Source organism: Priapulus caudatus, unplaced genomic scaffold, assembly GCF_000485595.1.
Source record: "Priapulus caudatus unplaced genomic scaffold, Priapulus_caudatus-5.0.1 Scaffold80, whole genome shotgun sequence".
NCBI lineage: Eukaryota > Metazoa > Priapulida > Priapulimorpha > Priapulimorphida > Priapulidae > Priapulus > Priapulus caudatus.
Genome location: NW_014577141.1, coordinates 271,073 through 288,712, shown reverse-complemented (window position 1 = coordinate 288,712; position 17,640 = coordinate 271,073). Strand labels below are relative to the sequence as shown.

The following is a 17,640-nucleotide window of genomic DNA, read 5'->3' as shown; positions in this document are numbered from 1 at the left end:
ATCTACTCACCATGTTGTTACAGAGCGTTGCACCAGAGACCCCTCCCCCGAGCACCGGCCTGCCTGCCTACGCCCTGAGCGCATGCCTGCCTGCCTGCCTACACCCTGAGCACATGCCTGCCTGCCTGCCTACACACTGTCATCTACTCACCACGTTGTTACAGAGCGTTGCACCAGAGACCCCTCCCCCGAGCACCGGCCTGCCTGCCTACACCCCGAGCGCTTGCCTGCCTGCCTGCCTACACCCTGAGTGTGTGCCTGTCTGCCTGCCTACGCCCTGAGCGCATGCCTGCCTGCCTGCCTACACCCTGAGCACATGCCTGCCTGCCTGCCTACACCCTGTCATCTACTCACCACGTTGTTACAGAGCGTTGCACCAGAGACCCCTCCCCCGAGCACCGGCCTGCCTGCCTACGCGCTCTCAGACGAGCCGTTGCCTGGGGCGATGAGGTTCGGCTTCTTGGGTCTCGGCATCATGGGAGCGAACATGGTGCAGAACTTACTGCGCTCCGGTCACAAGGTCGTCGTCTGGAACCGGACCCCGTCAAAGGTAGGGCTGGCGTCTCGCCTCTCTAGGCTACCCTGTTTCAGTTTCTTGCAAGGTGCTGCAATGTGTTAGATGCGCCCAAAATGCAGAAGTTGATAATTTGGTAAAAAAAAACGTTTGACTCCATGATAGCATTCCCCTCTATCAGGTATGTGCTTACCATAAATTAGGCCACACTTTCCCATGCGCTTCCCTTTCAAACTACCCGTATTTTATGAGCCGTCACCATCAGCATTGGTTCGTATGTACTACTGGCGATTCTGCTGAAATTTATAAAACCCATGCGACATCGATTATCAGACGTAAGAGGGTTTCTGGAACGAATACGAAATTTCGATTTACAAATTACGGTACATTCCCTGATGCAATTCAGCAATACAGTGTTTATAAGCGGCGTCTAGTGTAACAGTTACATTCAATCTGCCGTGTTAGTTTCGCGAAAGATACCGAGTCATTAAAACGACTGTATCTTACATTCATTATTTATTATTCAGTTTATTGATGAATTAAAAAAAATCTGTATTTTTTAACTCTGCTAACCTGTATAAACCGTGTGGTGATAATTTATCCTGCTATTTTCCTTTCTGCCATCGTGGGCTGAGGTGTGACGTGTGTGGATGGTTGTACTGGGTTAGGTTCACAGGGGTGCTGCTGCTAGTAGTGGTGGAGCAGTTGTATTGCTCCCTGTGTTTAATTTTAAATTAGAGGAAGATAACTGTAAAAGATGCAGACAGTTGTAAAATTGAATTGTGAATGAGCCATGATGGGTGGTGTGACGGCAATGGTCAGTGGTTTGAAGGGAGTAGGTAGTGGTGGGTGGTGAGAGGTTGGTAGTGAGGGGTGGGTGGTGAGAGGTTGGTAGTGAGTGGTGGGTGGTGAGAGGTTGGTAGTGAGTGGTGGGTGGTGAGAGGTGTAGTGAGTGGTGGTGTTGAGAGGTTTGGTATGAGGGGGTGGTGGTGAGAGGTTGGTAGTGAGGGTGGGGTGGTGAGAGGTTGGTATGGAGTGGTGGTGCTGTAGAGGTTGGTAGTGATGTGGTGGGTGGTGAGAGGTTGTAGGAGTACGGTGGGTGGTGAGGGGTGGTAGTGAGTGGTTGGGTGGTGAAGAGGTTGGTAGTGGAAGTGGTGGGTGGCTGAGAGTTGGTAAGTGAGTGGTGGGTGTAGAGGTTGGTAGTGAGTGGTGGGTGGTGAGAGTTTGGTAGTGAGGTGGTGGGTGTGAGAGGTTGTAGTGAGTGGTGGCGTGAGAAAGGTTGGTAGTGAAAGTGTGGGCCTGTGAGAGGTTGGTAGTAGGGTGGTGTGAGAGGTTGGTAGTGAGGGGTGGGTGGTGAGGGGTGGGTGTGAGAGGTTTAGGTAATGAGGGCGTGGGTTTGAGAGGTTGGCGTAGTAAGTGGTGGGTGGTGAGAGGTTGGTTAGTGAGTGGTGGGTGGTGAGAGTTTGGAGTGAGTGGTGGTGGTGAGAGGTTGGTAGTGAGTGGTGGGTGGTGAGAGGTTGGTAGTGAGTGGTGGTGGTGAAGGTTGGTAGTGGTAGTGGTGGTGGTGAGAGGTTGGTAGTGAGTGTGGGTGGTGAAGCGTTGGTAGTTGAGTGGTGGTTTGTGAGAGGTTGGTAGTGAGGTGGGTGGTGAGAGGTTGGTAGTGAGTGGCTGGTGAGAGGTTGGTAGTGAGGGTGGGGTGTGAGAGGTTGGTAGTGAGGTGGTGGGTGGTGAGAGGTTGGTAGTGAGGTGGGTCGGTGAGAGGTTGGTAGGAGGGGTGGGTGTGAGGAGGTTGGTAGTGAGGGGCTGGGTGGTGAGAGTTGGTAGTGAGGGGTGGGTGTGAGAAGGTTGGTAGTGAGTGGTGGGTGGTGAAGAGTTGGTAGTGAGGAGTGGGTGGTGATGAGGTTGGTAGTGAGGGTGGTTGGTGAGCAGGTTGGTAGTGAGGAGGTGGGTGGGAGAAGGTTGGTAGTGAAGTGTGGGTGGTAGAGAGGTTGGTAGTGAGGGGGTGGGTGGTTGAGAGGTTGGTAGTCGAGTTGGGTGGTGGTGAGAGGGTTGGTAGTGAGGGGTGGGTGGTGGAGGTTGGTAGTGAGTGGTGGTGTGAGAGGTTGTAGTGAGGGGTGGGTCGGTGGATGAGGGTGGGAGGTGAGACAGAGTTGTGTGGGTGGTGAGAGTGGTGGGTGGTGAGAGGTTGGTAGTGAGGGGTGGGTGGTGAGAGGTTGGTAGTGAGTGGTGGGTGGTGAGAGGTTGGTAGTGAGGGGTGGGTGGTGAGAGGGTGGTAGTGAGACAGAGTGGTGGGTGTTGAGAAGTGGATGGTAATTTATCATTTTAGTGTATTCACACATCATCATGGTTTTCATTCACGGTTCGAAGCCAGAGTCACGTATCACGTGATGTGGCTGCATGTGCCATTACATCATCTACAATGTGTGCTAATGCCCGTCTATATATATCTACAGCTTCTCGCAGTGATTGAACCTTGCGAGCACTTGCCCATTCAATCACAGTCAAGAAACCGCAGTTGACATGTGCGAAATAGAAACGTGGGCTGTCTCTATTCATCGTACTATCCTATTTAGATTTATCTATTTTATTATTCAAAGCCGTTGGCATATAAGTTCAGCGACGAACTGATAACGCGTGTGTGACTCAACTAGGGCCGCTATATATATATCTGAAGTAGATAATAGTTCCCTATTATCTACTTCTGATATATATATTTATCAGCTGGTGAATCGAATGGGTTGCTTTTCAATTTTGTACATCTAATAGAGGGCTCCACTGACTTGGCAGGCTGTGTATGTGTAGCTGCATCTATGGCCACGAGTCCATCCATAAACTAGGTGCATTAATTGTTAATTTTCTAGTTTTTAACGATGCAATCATCAGTGCTAATTGTAGGTGATGCGTGTGATCATATTATGGGTATTAAAAATTGTCATTTCTTTCCTGAATTATCACAGTTTGACTTCGTATATGAAGTGCTATGCCTTCCCAATAATATAACGGATGATCACATACGTACTATATTGGGGAAGTTGTTCTTCCCTGCGCGTGTGAATCAATTTGTGGGAGAATTGCCGTCTATTATAGCGAACTTCGTGGTTTGGCGTAGTGTAATATATTTGTTTATTACCCCATAAATTTATAGATGCACAGTCTGTCTATAAACGAATGTAATAATCACGAGGAGGTCAATAGCAACTAAGTGACAAATGCAGTTAGCTGCGATAGCACAGGTTCAGACACAAAAGCAGAGACAGATTCTGTTTCACTAGAATATCACAATAGAATAGATGAGAGGTTACATCGAGAGACCAAACAGCCCGTAATAAGTGAAGAGATAGAGATGTCAAAAGCCGAGTACCATAGCACGTGAAAGGCACAGGGAATGATGAGCAGCCATGTAGCCATAACTCAGTATGCAGTCTTTGTTTGCTAGCGTGCACGGTACACATCGGGTTATTTTCGTACTCGGCCATTGCATTCGCACGCACCCAGCAACTCCTCGGGTTTTGGTTATGCTTCGTGAGTTTATCACACAGTTCAAGTATCAGTGAGCGACTTCTACACGATGTTTTTAGACAGCATACAGTAGGAGAGAGATTACCGATGTTGACTTGTTTTTTTTCCCATACGTGTTTCTTGTGTACGTCTGTTTCAAACCATATTTACAATTTAGACAAGGACGCTATTTCACTTACTGTGTAATTACCATATTTTCTGTTCATTGTCCGCCACCATCCACCCCAAAGGGACGCAAAATAAATGAAAAAGATGATCGTCAGAGAAGATGAATTGCATATGCGACTTGAGTTGCATTCAAACGTCACCATTCAAACATGCAAACAAATATTCTATCTCTAGTCTTACAGCCGTATACCTACAATGAGGTGCTCGCATGAGGTGCTCGCATGTGGAAACTCGGTCAGTTGAAGGAGAAAATGCGACTGTCTGGCATTTTAATGAAGATAATGTAAAAAAAGTGCGTGAACAGTACTGAGATAAGGAATTTCTTAGACTTCAATTTGCTGTCAATAGAGCTTGTACTGAAGGTTGGCATAATCAATAGATAATTAATGTGACTAGTACACAGAAACCATGGTTGTTTAGCTAGTGTATGCTAGAGGACCAGATAGTACCTATTTGAGATTTTTAATATAACGTGAGATATGAGTACTACGTCTTACTAGATACGAGTAGACATGCTAAAGCTATATACTTAGCCAGCTGTACACACATGACGTGCGACTTTATATGCATACTGTGTTACAGCTAACCTGTATACATATAGTATAAATGTTGTTGAGTTTCGGATATTGATAATAAGATCAATATTAGATAAAAGAAGTGGTTGACAAAAAGTGGTTTTGAAGATAAGACTTGGCCTGCGAAAAACAGGTTTAAGATCGACTGTCAAACAACAGTATATTCTGGTAATGCAACGAGCAGGCAGCCAGGCACTTTGTGTAACATAGATATTGTATGATCATTGATATCCCCGGACAATACTGTATACTACTGCATGTGACTTGAATCTCTCTGGGGAAGGTTTTCTCAAGTTAAGGTACATTTATTATAGGTTTTATCGTCACTATAATGATAAATACACCTACCTTAATAGTAAGACCTGTGACTCTGTGTCCGTTATTGTGTGTGCCCGGATATAATGCCCATTGAACCCCATGGTTTCAATTTATATAATCCGTAAAACGAGCAGTATCATATGTAAGTGACAGAAGCACCAAAATGACAGGTTTTTACAAGAATCACAATATAGTGGAGTAGTGGATAGTGACATCCATCTTTCCCAGTGTGATAACGCAAGTAGGCGTGTGTGAGATAGCCGGTAAAGCATACCCGAGTCGACTGATTAAATTTGACCTCAATTTTATTAATGTAATTACACAAACATCTTCAATATACAACAGTAAGAGCAGCCTGCAGTGAAAGTATCTATATGTGCGAACACACCACTTTTCACATCATCAGTTTAGTAAAATAGCAAGACAAAGCCATTTTCCTGAATGCAGTGACAACTTGCAGCACCAGAAAAACAATCGTTCCAAACGTGACAGTTTAAATGCTAGTTATTTCCATGGAAAAATTCCGATGGCTGAAAGAACTACAAACCCTAACCCCAGGTAAGGTAGGAGCTTTTTCAAGCTATGAAACTAAACTAGTATTATTGAAATGCTGTATAATATCCAAACATATCGGATATAAAACACAGCAATAGTGGTAAGGTATAAGAGAAATTTATAATATTCAGTAGTACATGTAAAAACGTGTGCATATAATTGGTATTATTGGAAGATAGTGCGATGTATTAGTATTTATGAAAAATGGTAAAGCAACTGAAATGCACAACAACATAATCATGTTCGTACCTTTGAAGATGCTAGAAAAAAAGAGGAAAGTTTGCTTTGAAAATTCCCACAAGACATTTCAAGCCACGAGTGTGCATCGCCACAAAAGATGGCTTCAGGTATTTTCCCAACAACAATATGAGACTGCGATTCGAAAAACCTGCACTCGCACGACACGCACGAAAAATCACTTTGAGGCGAATTTCCCTACCCTCACCTACATCGTCACGATCTCGTCGTTTCGCCTGAGCCGAGCTTTGTCGACCACTGGTCTCAATTACCGGTGGGAGTCGTCGAGCCGCCACTGTCCGTCGACGGTCTCTCGCTCGACGAGTCACCGCTGCTCTCCCGCGTCGCACCGGCGACCGCATGCACCCTCTCGTCTCCCGACGACTCCCCTGTGGCTTCGCAGACAGGCAGGTGCTCCTCTGATTGTTGGTCGTCGTCGTCGGCGACCGCTTCCTCATCCCTCGCTGCCGCCGCGTCGTCGTCGTCATCGTCGCTGATGTTCTGCAGCGATGCACGAGACTCTGTGTCCTTGATCGTCTGGTACTCCGAGCTCTCGTCGTCACTGCCAGCGCCCCCTCGCTCCTCGTCCTCCTCCAGTATGACGCCGTTGCCATGGCCGGCGTCCATGTTTGGCATCGGCATGCTCGACTCGAAGAACGACTCTAGCGTCACCTCAGAGTCGAAGAGGATCGAGCCGCTCTTGTCGGCCTGCAGCGTCGTCTTGCAGTTGTCGATGTTGAGCGTCTCCATGATCTTGCTGACGTGCTTCTGCTGCACGCGGTACTGCTTGTAGAGCCGGTCGAGCTGCAGCGCGCTGTAGTCGCGCAGACGCTGCACCTGCATGTTGTACGACTCGCGCACGCGGTCGACGTTCTGAGACGCGTAGTCCTTCAGCCGGCCGACCTGCATGTTGTAGTTCTCACAGACACGCGACATCGTGTCGCCGCTGAAGTTGTAGCCACGTATCGTGCGCACGCGCTCGAGCTGGTTGCCGTAGCTGTCGCGCAGGCCCAGCATCTTGGTGTTGTAGTTGTCGCGCAGCTGCCGAAGCTGGGCGTTGTACTGTTCGCGCATGCGCTCCATCTGCTGCTGCTTCTGCATCTCGAGGTTGAGCAGCGTGCAACGTAGCTGCTGCATGCGGCTGCTTCGGGAGCTGCCGACGCACTGCTCGCTCGTCTTCTTGCGCGTGTACATGATGATGAGCGCGACGACGAAGAAGGCGAACGACGAGCAGAAGCCGATGAGCGAGCTGTCGCTGTTCAGCTTCATAAGCACCTCGTAGTCGAGTGCGAGCCGCATGAGCGCCGTGCGGTTGCCGCGCGCGTTGTACGCCGTGCACGTGTAGTGGCCGCCGTCGCTGCGCAGCACGTAGCCAATGTACAGGTTCCCGTTGCTGAGCACGCGCACACGATTCGTGTCCGACACCTCGTTGTATTCTCTGTCGTCGGCGGCGCGAGCGTCGTCGTCGCCAGCGATGACAGTCGCGTTGGGTTGCGCCGCGGGGACGTGGTCATCCGGCGAGGTCGCGTTGAGGACGTACACCTTGAGGCGCGGCGTCTCCCAGAGGACGGACGGCCGCGGGTAGCCGACGGCGGCGCACTCTAGGATGGCGGCGGCGCCGACGCGCACCTTGTTGATCTCCTTGAACGCGTCAATGTTAATGTAATCACAGCTGTTGTCCCGCGCTTGTTCGGAGAGCAGGTCGAGGACGTTGCGCCGTCCGAGCGGAAATTCCGTGACACCGCCGTTGCTTGGCAACACATCGCACGACAGCTTGAAAGAGTCTACGAGCGTGTGGTTGTCCGACTGCAGCCAGTCATGTACCCACTGCAGCTGGCAGCCACACCGCAGCCCCGTTTCACCGAGCCTGAGCCGTAGCAGGCGGTGCAGGTTCGTCATGTCAGGTATTTCGCGGAGGTCGGGGTTGAGCGATAGATCGACGCTGCGCACCGACGTCAGCCACTGGAAGGCGCGCGGGTGAACGTGCTGCAGCTGCGGGTTCTCGACCAGCACGAGCTCCTCCAGGTTGGCTAGCCCCTTGAGCGAGTCGCGTCCGAGCGTCTCCAGCGCCCACATGTTGCGGAGTTCGAGCCGGCGCAGCGACCACGTGCTCGTGAACATGCGCTCGAGCGAGCCGAACACGTTGCCGCTGAGAATCAGCTCGCGTAGGCTCACCATCGGCCAGAAGACGGCGTGCGAGATGGCCGCGAGAGCGTTGCGGCCGAGGTCGAGCCTCTGCACGCTGGACAGCCCCGCGAACCCCTCCTCGTCGATCCTCGTTATCTTGTTTCCGGACAGGTCCAGGTCGCGCAGGCGCGCCTGGTCGGCGAACACGTTGTCGAAGATGTGATTGATCTGATTGTTTGTCAGCGCGAGCGTTTCTAGCGATGCGAGCAGCCCGAACGTGTCCTCGGTGATTCTCGATATTTTGTTTCCGCTCAGATCGAGGCTTTTCAGTTCGGACGCCGCCGAGCTAGATGCGATCTCGAAGGTTCTCAGGTCGTTATTAATAAGATTAAGAGACTTTAGCCTTTTCAGCGGCTGGAATGTATCGGCGGCTATTGTTCGCAGGGGGCCTTCCGTGATCGACACATTCTGAAGGTTTGGCATGGAAAGAAATGAATGGCCATTTATCGAAGTTATGTTGGTCTTTCTAATGTACAGCGCCGTGAAGCGCTCGCCACCTTCCATGTCCGGGACGGCGATGAGGCCCTTGCCATTGCACGTGATTGTGCTTTCGACACAGCTGCAGAGTGCCGGGCATTGTGTTGCGGTGACAGCCACCGATGCTACGACCAGCGTCAGCACCATGAGTAGAGTCACCAGCACTTCCATCGTGCCCTATCGGAAGCTTTTACACCTGGAAAATAAAACAACAATTCGGTTTTAATGTGAAGGTTGACATTCTGTTCTAATTCGAAAAAAAACACCTGCAAAAATACAACGGACTTGTGTATATTGACCTTGGCTTGTGAGATAATGGCATTTGCTTAGATAACACTGGAAATCTTAGCTGGGATATGCAATCTACTATCTAGGCCTTTCACTGTTGTTTGTATTGCTCGAAATTTTCCCCTTCATTTAACGCTAACACAAATTTTAGTCATAACCATAATTATACATGTAGTGAATAGCACAAGTATAATATCAACGCCGGTAGCAGTCCACAAGTTTGGATGAAATCTCTGCATGTAAAAACCTGTCTTGAATTTTTACCATCTACGCAATGCAGTAAGCAGTCTATGTATGCATGCAAACAGCATGCCTAAATCCTAAGTTTCACAGAAACAAGTACACCAAAAAAACGTATCACTTGTGCCGTCTACACTTCTGACTTCAGTATTCACTGTGGCTAACTACTAAACTAGCTGAATGCGACAATTCTGAACTAGTCAATTAGTATGGAGAATACGGGGGAACTCGGTACTAGACCGTACCACCAAATCTCGTGCTTTCAAATATTACGGCCGCAACTGGAAATAAGCGCGTACGATATCAATACTGCTATGGCACTACCACTGCACTAGTAGTAGTACTACGACTTGCACTGCCGTCGTGTCGGAGCTGCCATTGCGCGGTTATATTAAGACGCTCAATGTAATAACGCAGAGCTAATGTCATGCACACTGCTTCCTCATCCCGTAACTTCCAGAAAGTACAATACGGAAGAGTTTCCGAGCCGTTGTTTGAGTTACCTTCACATCTGTCACCGAATACAATCAAAATCGATCGAGTTCTTTTGTCGAGGAAACGACGGGAACACAGCAGCTTGCTCCATGTTTGATTTTACCCATAAACCACTTGGAGAACCGAGGGGGGATTGGGATCTCGGTAGGTAGCTTCCGAAACGAGGAACGAAAGGGGCGCAAACATCGCATACCAGCCAGCGATTAAACCAAAAATATTATATTAAATATTACTCACATGGCTTCGCATTGTAACGCTAGATAATACTACTGAACTACATTATTAGTGTTTCGCTAACAGATAATTTATGACTGCTTTGCAGAATGGCAGCACTAATCTGTTGTAGCGTTGAACGTAGTTTGTACGCAGCTCTATCTCTGGTGGAAGTCTGAAATTGATATTATTATCGAAGATTTTGCACAACTCATTAACGATTGCAGTTTTATCAGCATGGATTTACAGACTGCTGTGCTAATCTAAATATGTATATTTACGTACGTACGTTATGTGTGGGTGCGTGCGTACACGTGTGCGATTGTTCGTTCGTTCGTTTCAAGTAGCTAAATATAACTCATATTTAGCTTATATTTATATATCTGTTATATTTAGCTCCTTGGTTCGTTTGTTCGTGCGTGCGTGCGTGCGTGCGTGCGTGTGTGCGTGCGTACGAACGTAAATATTGGGGTGGTCTCTGGCCCCTGACGCCTGGCATCACAGAGCACATAACCACTAGTGTACATTATTACTCTACGTAGATTAGGTAGACTGCCCCATGAGAGCGGCATTAGGTTGCTGAATCAGTCAATAATACCGTGGCTACTTCAATACTCTGCCTGTAAATCTATAGAGACGATGACTTTGGCACCTTTGTCGAACCAATTAGTAATGCAGCAAGCTCGGCATACCTATTAAAGGAATTTAGGAGCGTAGTCAGTAGTAACACAATAATGAGCAAGCTTTAATGAGCAGTGCTCGTGGCACATTTATTGGCGCTTTATTTATTATTGGGGAAATAGAGGCCCTTTATATAAAGGCAGTAGTGGGAAGGGATGCAGGTGGCATGATTATTCAGCGTGATGCAGTGTTGGCGCAATAATTGCAAACACGGCCGATTTCTGAGAAAAATCTCCGAATGTTTCTGATGCAGCACCTGCCTACATTGATAACAGAATAATTAACATGCGATTTTATACAAGGAAGCTGATGCCTAAAAATTTCTCGCTTTTCAGCCGAGTGCACATCGGATTACACGGTACAGTGACAGCTATGCAGTTTGCGGGGTTTCCAACAAGCACTCCTCAATGCAAATTGTAATCGAGTCACATGTAATAGCGTCAGAAGCACCTGACGTAGTTCAATAGTGCGATCTAATGTACACACATTTCGTGTAGATATGTTATCCGGTAAGGTATTGAGGCGTGTGCTTAATGAAATGTGCTTGCAAATCATTTTTGGAATTTGATCATTGCGATTCAAATTGAAATGTCGCATTGAAGATAACAAAGGCGTGCAGAGTGATTCTGTGCGGTAGTTGCACTTAGATGCACAATGTGTCAGTTCAATCTATTGGTTTTCCTCGTGGCCGGTTTCAAATTGTGGGACGAAGTTGGATTCACCGAAATGATGTTATTGCCGTGAGAATGAAAGGATCTATAAATGCGAGTTTTATGTGACGAAATACGAATCTTACCAGCTGATTATTCCTGGTTCATAAAAAATGTAAATTCATTTAATAAATTAGTAAATAAGATCAAGAAATGAAAATCGGTACCTGGACTTGACACTACATGTAGTTGAGTCAGTTAATCAGTGGGCAGGTGACTTATCCAGAAGCAAAGATATTACATACTGATATTTTGTAATAAAAAAACACCATATTATCGGGAGTTAATAAAGAAAATTGTGTTTTTATTAACTCCTTATATTATTATGTACGTAACAAAGAGAAAATTCTATTAGACGAACTTCATAATTCACAATGGATGCCGAGATCTCAGCAAAATGAGATATTTTTGATGCTAAGGTTTAGCAAAATGAGATGCTCTCGAAGGCTATTAATTTAATCCTACTGCTAATTTAAACATCTAAGGTATTCATATGCGTGCAGTTTCGATTGAAATTATGTAAAATTTTTATCTGCGCTCAGTACCCTGCCTCATTTCATTAAAATCTTCCTCTTATTACATAGCCATTTGTAGCATCTTATAAATTCTCCTCCTCCCTTTCACCCTTCCATATGCCATGGGTTCATGTTTACACCTACAATTGTCCTATTTTCTACAATGACCTTGGTCGCATGCCTGCCGATAGGTAATGTCTTGCAGTTCCCACCTACTCACTATGCTACCAGGAGTAAGGTAATAAGGGAGATTATCCTATAAAATAATCCCTTGTTATCTTATACTCCTGTTATTATTATCTCCCTTGTTATTATTGTGTCAGTGCGCTTGTATAATCAGAAACTAGAGTAATACCCGGCGATATCCGTACGTCGTGGTTCGAAAATATTGTGTGTAACTCGACCGATCCATTAAAAACGTCTTCCGACCGACGTTGATTTTTCGTAATCTCAGGAATATGATCACGCGAGTCTGCGGTAATGCGAAAACGAAAGGTCGTCTTCTCCAGCGTGTACAGCACAGTAAGATGTAATTACGATCGGGATAACAATATGATTGTGTACGTTGTGTACTTAACGCACGAAGCAGAAAATTCAACCGCCAGCAGCAACGAGGGAGGCGACTTTCCACGTCCCGTGGCGCTCTATAGCGCTGGCAAATACGCCGTCCTTTGTTTAAACTGCTCTGCTACAGGGTGGAGTCTACGCTGTCGATAGTGGCCTACTGCTCTACTATAATGGTGCTCGCTGACGATGATGAACAAATTGATTGTGGGGGTGGCGGTGGTGGTGGTGGTGATGATGATGATGCTGATGATGATGATGATGATGATGATGATGATGATGATGATGATGACGATGATGATGATGACGATGATGATGATGATGACTACAACGGCAACGATAACGACGACGATGAGCGAGAGGGGGAGGAGAAGGAGGAAGAGAAAGAAGAGGAGGAGGCAACCCGCACGATGTAACAACTTTCTAATCGTTAGCTCTAGCTAGGTCAGGCATAATTTCCGACGTTTGCTACCGGAGGGTATAATATGTGCGTGTGGTTGTGCGTGCGTGCGCGTGTGTTTGTATATAGGCGCTTGTGATGAATCGCGTGTCCTTGCAATCGGTTGTACAGTGACGGCGACTTTTCGCGGAAGGCATGTTAGCGGATGTCGCTGTCGCTGTATTTCAGACACATTTGGCGCTGATTTCTGTTCTGTCGTTCCGTTGTGTCGGCGTCCATTGATCATAACGTCCACTTCCTTTGCGTTCTCTCGAAGGAACAGTGGCGTTCGTTGCCTTGGTAACGGAGGGAGTTATTACTGAAGTGCTGCTCCAAGCGAGAAGTCGTGTTGCTGTTACTTCTCGTCCGTGGAAAGAAATAGAGTGCTCGCACACTCACTCGAGTTCAGGTCTGTTGCAGTGTTTGAGTGGGGTGAAAATGTACCTCGGGGTCTCGTAATATTCCACGCGAAAAAGTACATCGTTCGAGAAGCACTTGCAAATATTTGCAAACGAAAAGTTTCGTTACGAGTCAAAAAGTTTAGTAGCCTTGAAAGTTACTATAGGTAAGAAATAAGAAAAACAATATTCAGTGATCAATTAGTAATACTCAGTAATTAATAATAAGTTGTAATTAAAATAGTCGCACAGTACTGCCTGGCAACAGCACTGTGACTGCATACTATATGTGACAGATCTCAGGTTCCTCACATCAGGCTCAGATGTATGCGGTCAGCTTTTGCGGCGTTCTTTCGAAGTGCTCGAGTCGAGTAATGACTTTTTCTCGCTCAAAATTCGAATAAGTGCTAGCCCCACATAGCGACGATATCACCTACAAGGGTCGCCGTCACAATTAAGTGCCGATGTTTCGCAGCTGATGTTTTCAGCTCGGTGGTGCGCGTTCATTCTTTCCCGTTTCTTGCGGCGTTATGAAATATTGATGGGTAGACTGTGGTGATGTGCGTGTGTGTGGAGGGGGTGGAGGGAGGGATAGGGAGGGCGCATGTATATCTGCGGGTTGGCGGAGGCTGGCATGATCGATATATAACAACAAAAGATATGCGACGACGACGACGACAATGACGGCGACGAAAGTCTACTGGTTGTCAATGTGCCCAGCATTGCAGAGTACGCATACACCCAAGCTGATGCGTGGCGTGTTGTGGGGGCGGGGTAGTGGTGTGGGCGGAATGTTGTCGTCGTGTGGTAGGGGGTGGCTGGGTGGTGTCGTCGTGTCGTAGGGGGTGGCTGGATGGTGGCGTTGGGGCAGGTTGGGGCGGAGTGTGTCGTGGGGACGGGGTGGTGGTGAGATGGATGCAAATTGGTTGCGAGGTGGGGGCAGGCCAGGGTGGTTGCGAGGTAGGGGCGGCAGTGCTGGTGCGCAGGGGGGAGGCAGGCGTGTGGGCAGGCCAGCGGTGGCGAGGTGGGGAGGCCAGGGTCGTGGCGAGGTGGCGGCAGCGCCAGCGTCGGATGGTGGCGAGATGGGCGCAGGTGTTGGGAGGTGGGGGCGGGCCAGGTGGTGGTGACGACGGCGTGGTGGCGGCCAGGGTGGTGGGAAGGGGGGAGGCAGGGTAGTGCGCGACGGCGGTGGCGGGCAAGTGGTTGGAGGTGGGCGGCCGTGTAGTGGGAGTGGGGGCGGCCAGGGTGGGGTGACGTGAGGGTGGTGTGGAGCCAAGTAGTTGGACGGGCGAGCCAGCGCGTAGTGCGGAGGTCGCGCGCGGCGCCAAGGTGTAACGAGTTTCGGTAGGCGGGCCCCAGGTGGTTGGTTGAGTGGCGGGCGGGCCAGGTTGGGTTGGGAGGTGGGCGCGGGCCAGGGGTGACGACAGACATGGTGGTGGCGGGCGCGAGGATGGTGCGAGGTTGGTCAGGGCCGAGGTAGTGGCGAGGTGCGCGGTCGGTGACGACGTGCGCGTGGCGGGCCAAGGTGTTGGGAGGTGGGGCGGGCCAGGTGTGACGAAGGTCGTGGGCGGCGCAGCGGTGGATTGAGGTGGTGGGGCCAGGGTGTTGACGAGTTCAGGGGCGCAGACGTAGTGGCGAGGTGGGGCAGGCCAGGGTGGTGGCGAGATGGGGCGGGCCAGGGTGGTTGGGAGGTGGGGGCGGGCCAGGGTGGTGACGAGGTGGTGGCGGGCCAAGGTGGTTGGGAGGTGGGGGCGGGCCAGGGTAGTGGCGAGGTGGGGCGGGCCAGGGTGGTAACGAGGTGGTGGCGGGCCAAGGTGGTTGGGAGGTGGGGGCGGGCCAGGGTAGTGGCGGGGTGGTGGCGGGCCAGGGTGGTGGCGGGGTGGGGGCAGATTGGTTGCGTCGTAGGGCCGATGAGGTCATCCCTACTCAGCAAACTCTGTCGTTCTTCATTCCCTGCACGAGCTGCTCGTATTTGTGCATGTGCTACACTACACTACTATACGGACTTAGGCGACCCTCGGTGACCACTTGCTGCTTGTAATGTGCGTGGCGTGCTACATACCGCGTGGGTCGCAGCAACCAGCGACAAGCTAGTTATAATGGACAGCCGTGGGTGGTAGATATTATGGTACTCCTGATATAATGGACAACGCATGTCATCGTCTACTGTGTGTGTGTATTTACGGTCGAGGTGAGGCGGGGGGGGGACTTCTAGAAAGCACGTGCCAAGATCTAAGATTGTGATGGCCAGTCGGGGGAGAATGATACGTTAGCTGCTGACTATAGTACAGCGGTACTACGGTGCATTTATGATGGGAACACAGTATGTATCGGCGTGCTTAGGTGTACGCACACGGGGACATTTCTGACTGCTACGTCGTTGTGCGATGATGCCGCGGTCAACACCGATAAACGTTCATGGTGTCTATAAGAACCGATGAAATAAAAGCATACGTGGAGATCTAGGCCGTTCTCCCTCCCCCTCCCACGAGTTTCGCTAAGTGCATGAAAAAAAGTCGATCGGGCCGATCTGCCGAAAAATCATCCGTAAATAATCAATCCGCTTCATTACCGCTCGTCGAATTCTATGTAACGCGCCTCACGCGCCCCGCATATAAGTCGGTTCGAACCAAGGCGGTCTCCCGAGAAATTCCGCGAACCATTACTCCTCATAGAGCAAAGGAGGTTGTTGCGGGGCCTTTACAGTTATAGCTGCGCGAAATTTCAGCTCGGTTGCTCGAAACCGGATCCGTTTTATTATCCGGATGCTGCGTCGTTTGTCATTAGGTGTATAAACGCAGGTAAAATACATAGATCTCTTCGTCTGCGTGTCGAGCGCGCGTCTGTTATACTTGGACTTCGATGATGCCCGTGATATCACCTGGACGTTGAGAACCCTTGAGAACCGTAGACGGGGGGGGGGGAGCGATGATGGCACTGACTGTAGGTCTGTCATTGATTTCTTCCCATATACGCGTCGTACGTATACGTTGAACGGCCGTTTACTGCGTGACAGTGATATAAATCAAAGCATCGTCGCAGATGCACGTGGTCTGTGATGTGTGAAAACTAATTGGTTAATAAAAGGGGAAGTTGGTGCAGCGATGCTACCGTTGGACTTGAAAAGGTCGTCATCTGCTCATGCATCGAGGCATATCGCTCCTTGCGCTATTGAAGTCAGGCAAAAGTGTATCGGATCTGTTATGTCTTGTTAGCTATGTCTCGTTCAGATTATGTTCTTTTATATAAAACGATGTGTGTGAAGTCATGTATCTAACCAACAATGTTCACGTGTGTGCGTGCACTGGTGCGTGCGTTGGTGATCGAACTTACAGTGATGCATCAGTCGTGTCGGCTAGACAACAAAACTGCGGTGCGCACTATGCGTGTGTGCAGAAAATAGCATGTTTTGTTGGTCCGTTTTGTAAATACTCTTTGTAATACGCTTTACTTTTGTAAAAAAAAATCCCCAAATACGTACCCTGAAAACTGCGACCGATAAATATAAACGACGTTAAAGAAAGCGCTCTACCATATGATCGCGTTTCCAACAATGATAGCTTTGATATATTAAAAAATTTAATAATGTGTAACGGAGTAACGGAACATTAAATTTTTATGAACAAATAACGCAAGCATTCATTGTCAACTAAAGGGTAAAGTCAGCACATAGATTAGTTGTTATAATATAGCCGACGCCTCAGTGACAGTGGTATCTTATTTCTCAACGACGTTATAACGAAACAACGTTGAATGAAACGAGTCGCCTCACAGCATAGTAAGAATAAAATCATCGAGGAGGTACGTGGCATGCAATGCTCAGCGTGCTACTGCCATATTCTGGTAAATCTTTGAGCTGAACTGAAATGAATCACGGGTAGGTTCAGTGCTCGTTGCGTAGTGTGCAATTAGACAGCATAACCCAGCTACTGTTCCACTAAACCCGTAATTCGAACCGAACCAATGTCAATTATTAAATCAAGGACTTAATTTCACTTCACTTTCACCTTTGGAGCTATTTGCTTTGTTGAGTTGCACTTGAGCAGCGTTTTCACTGAAAGCATGTAGAGCAGGAAGCCACGACCGAATTTTCCTGCCAGTTTTTCTATACTTTTGTCTAAACTTTTCGCCGGGCATTAACTCAGACGTTGTTGCCCATGTTTGACATTGAGCAATCAATCATGAGGGATGGAGAGGGGGGTGGGAGGCAGCGGTAAATCATCGATTTCCAATACTCGGTGGCATGGCAATGCTTGCATTGCTCGCCGCAGATATTTAGCGAACCTGACGCTGACATACGTACGTCTGGGTTAGGAGTTATTATCTCAGCCTCAGTCGCTTCAGTGTCACTATGGATGTGAAGGTCGATTGTTGTAAAGCTAAAGTCACACTGGGGCCGGACTGTCCACGGATTACCGCGGATGGGGCAGGATCTCCCCGGACCGTAAAATTTATAATCCGTGGCGATCCGGGTGAAAAAAAGCATCATCGGGCCGGATCGGGCCGGACCAGCACGGCAGCGCCACGGATCATCCTGGATTGAGCCC

General features: G+C 48.8%; 2 protein-coding genes across 2 annotated transcripts in view; one reads left to right on the top strand and one right to left on the bottom strand.

Annotated features, from left to right (window-relative positions):
• LOC106821624 (putative oxidoreductase GLYR1 homolog) overlaps positions 1-17,640 on the top strand; it is a 151,482-nt gene that overhangs the window by 15,206 nt on the left and 118,636 nt on the right. Inside the window, exon 9 of the mRNA XM_014826516.1 lies at positions 368-550. Within this exon, the coding sequence (XP_014682002.1) occupies positions 368-550 (183 nt within the window). The remainder of the gene's footprint in view (positions 1-367; positions 551-17,640) is intronic.
• On the bottom strand, positions 5,382-9,691 carry LOC106821635 (immunoglobulin domain and leucine-rich repeat-containing protein 2-like). Its single transcript, XM_014826525.1, has 2 exons — positions 9,582-9,691; positions 5,382-8,746 (listed from the first exon to the last, which is right to left on the bottom strand). Exon 2 carries the CDS (start codon positions 8,719-8,721, stop codon positions 6,151-6,153), a length of 2,571 nt encoding a protein of 856 aa, XP_014682011.1. The 5' UTR covers positions 8,722-8,746; positions 9,582-9,691; the 3' UTR covers positions 5,382-6,150.

Bases quoted from the DNA above. Each gene is read 5' to 3' on its own strand.
- LOC106821635 (XM_014826525.1), bottom strand. From the start codon at position 8,721: ATGGAAGTGCTGGTGACTCTACTCATGGTGCTGACGCTGGTCGTAGCA.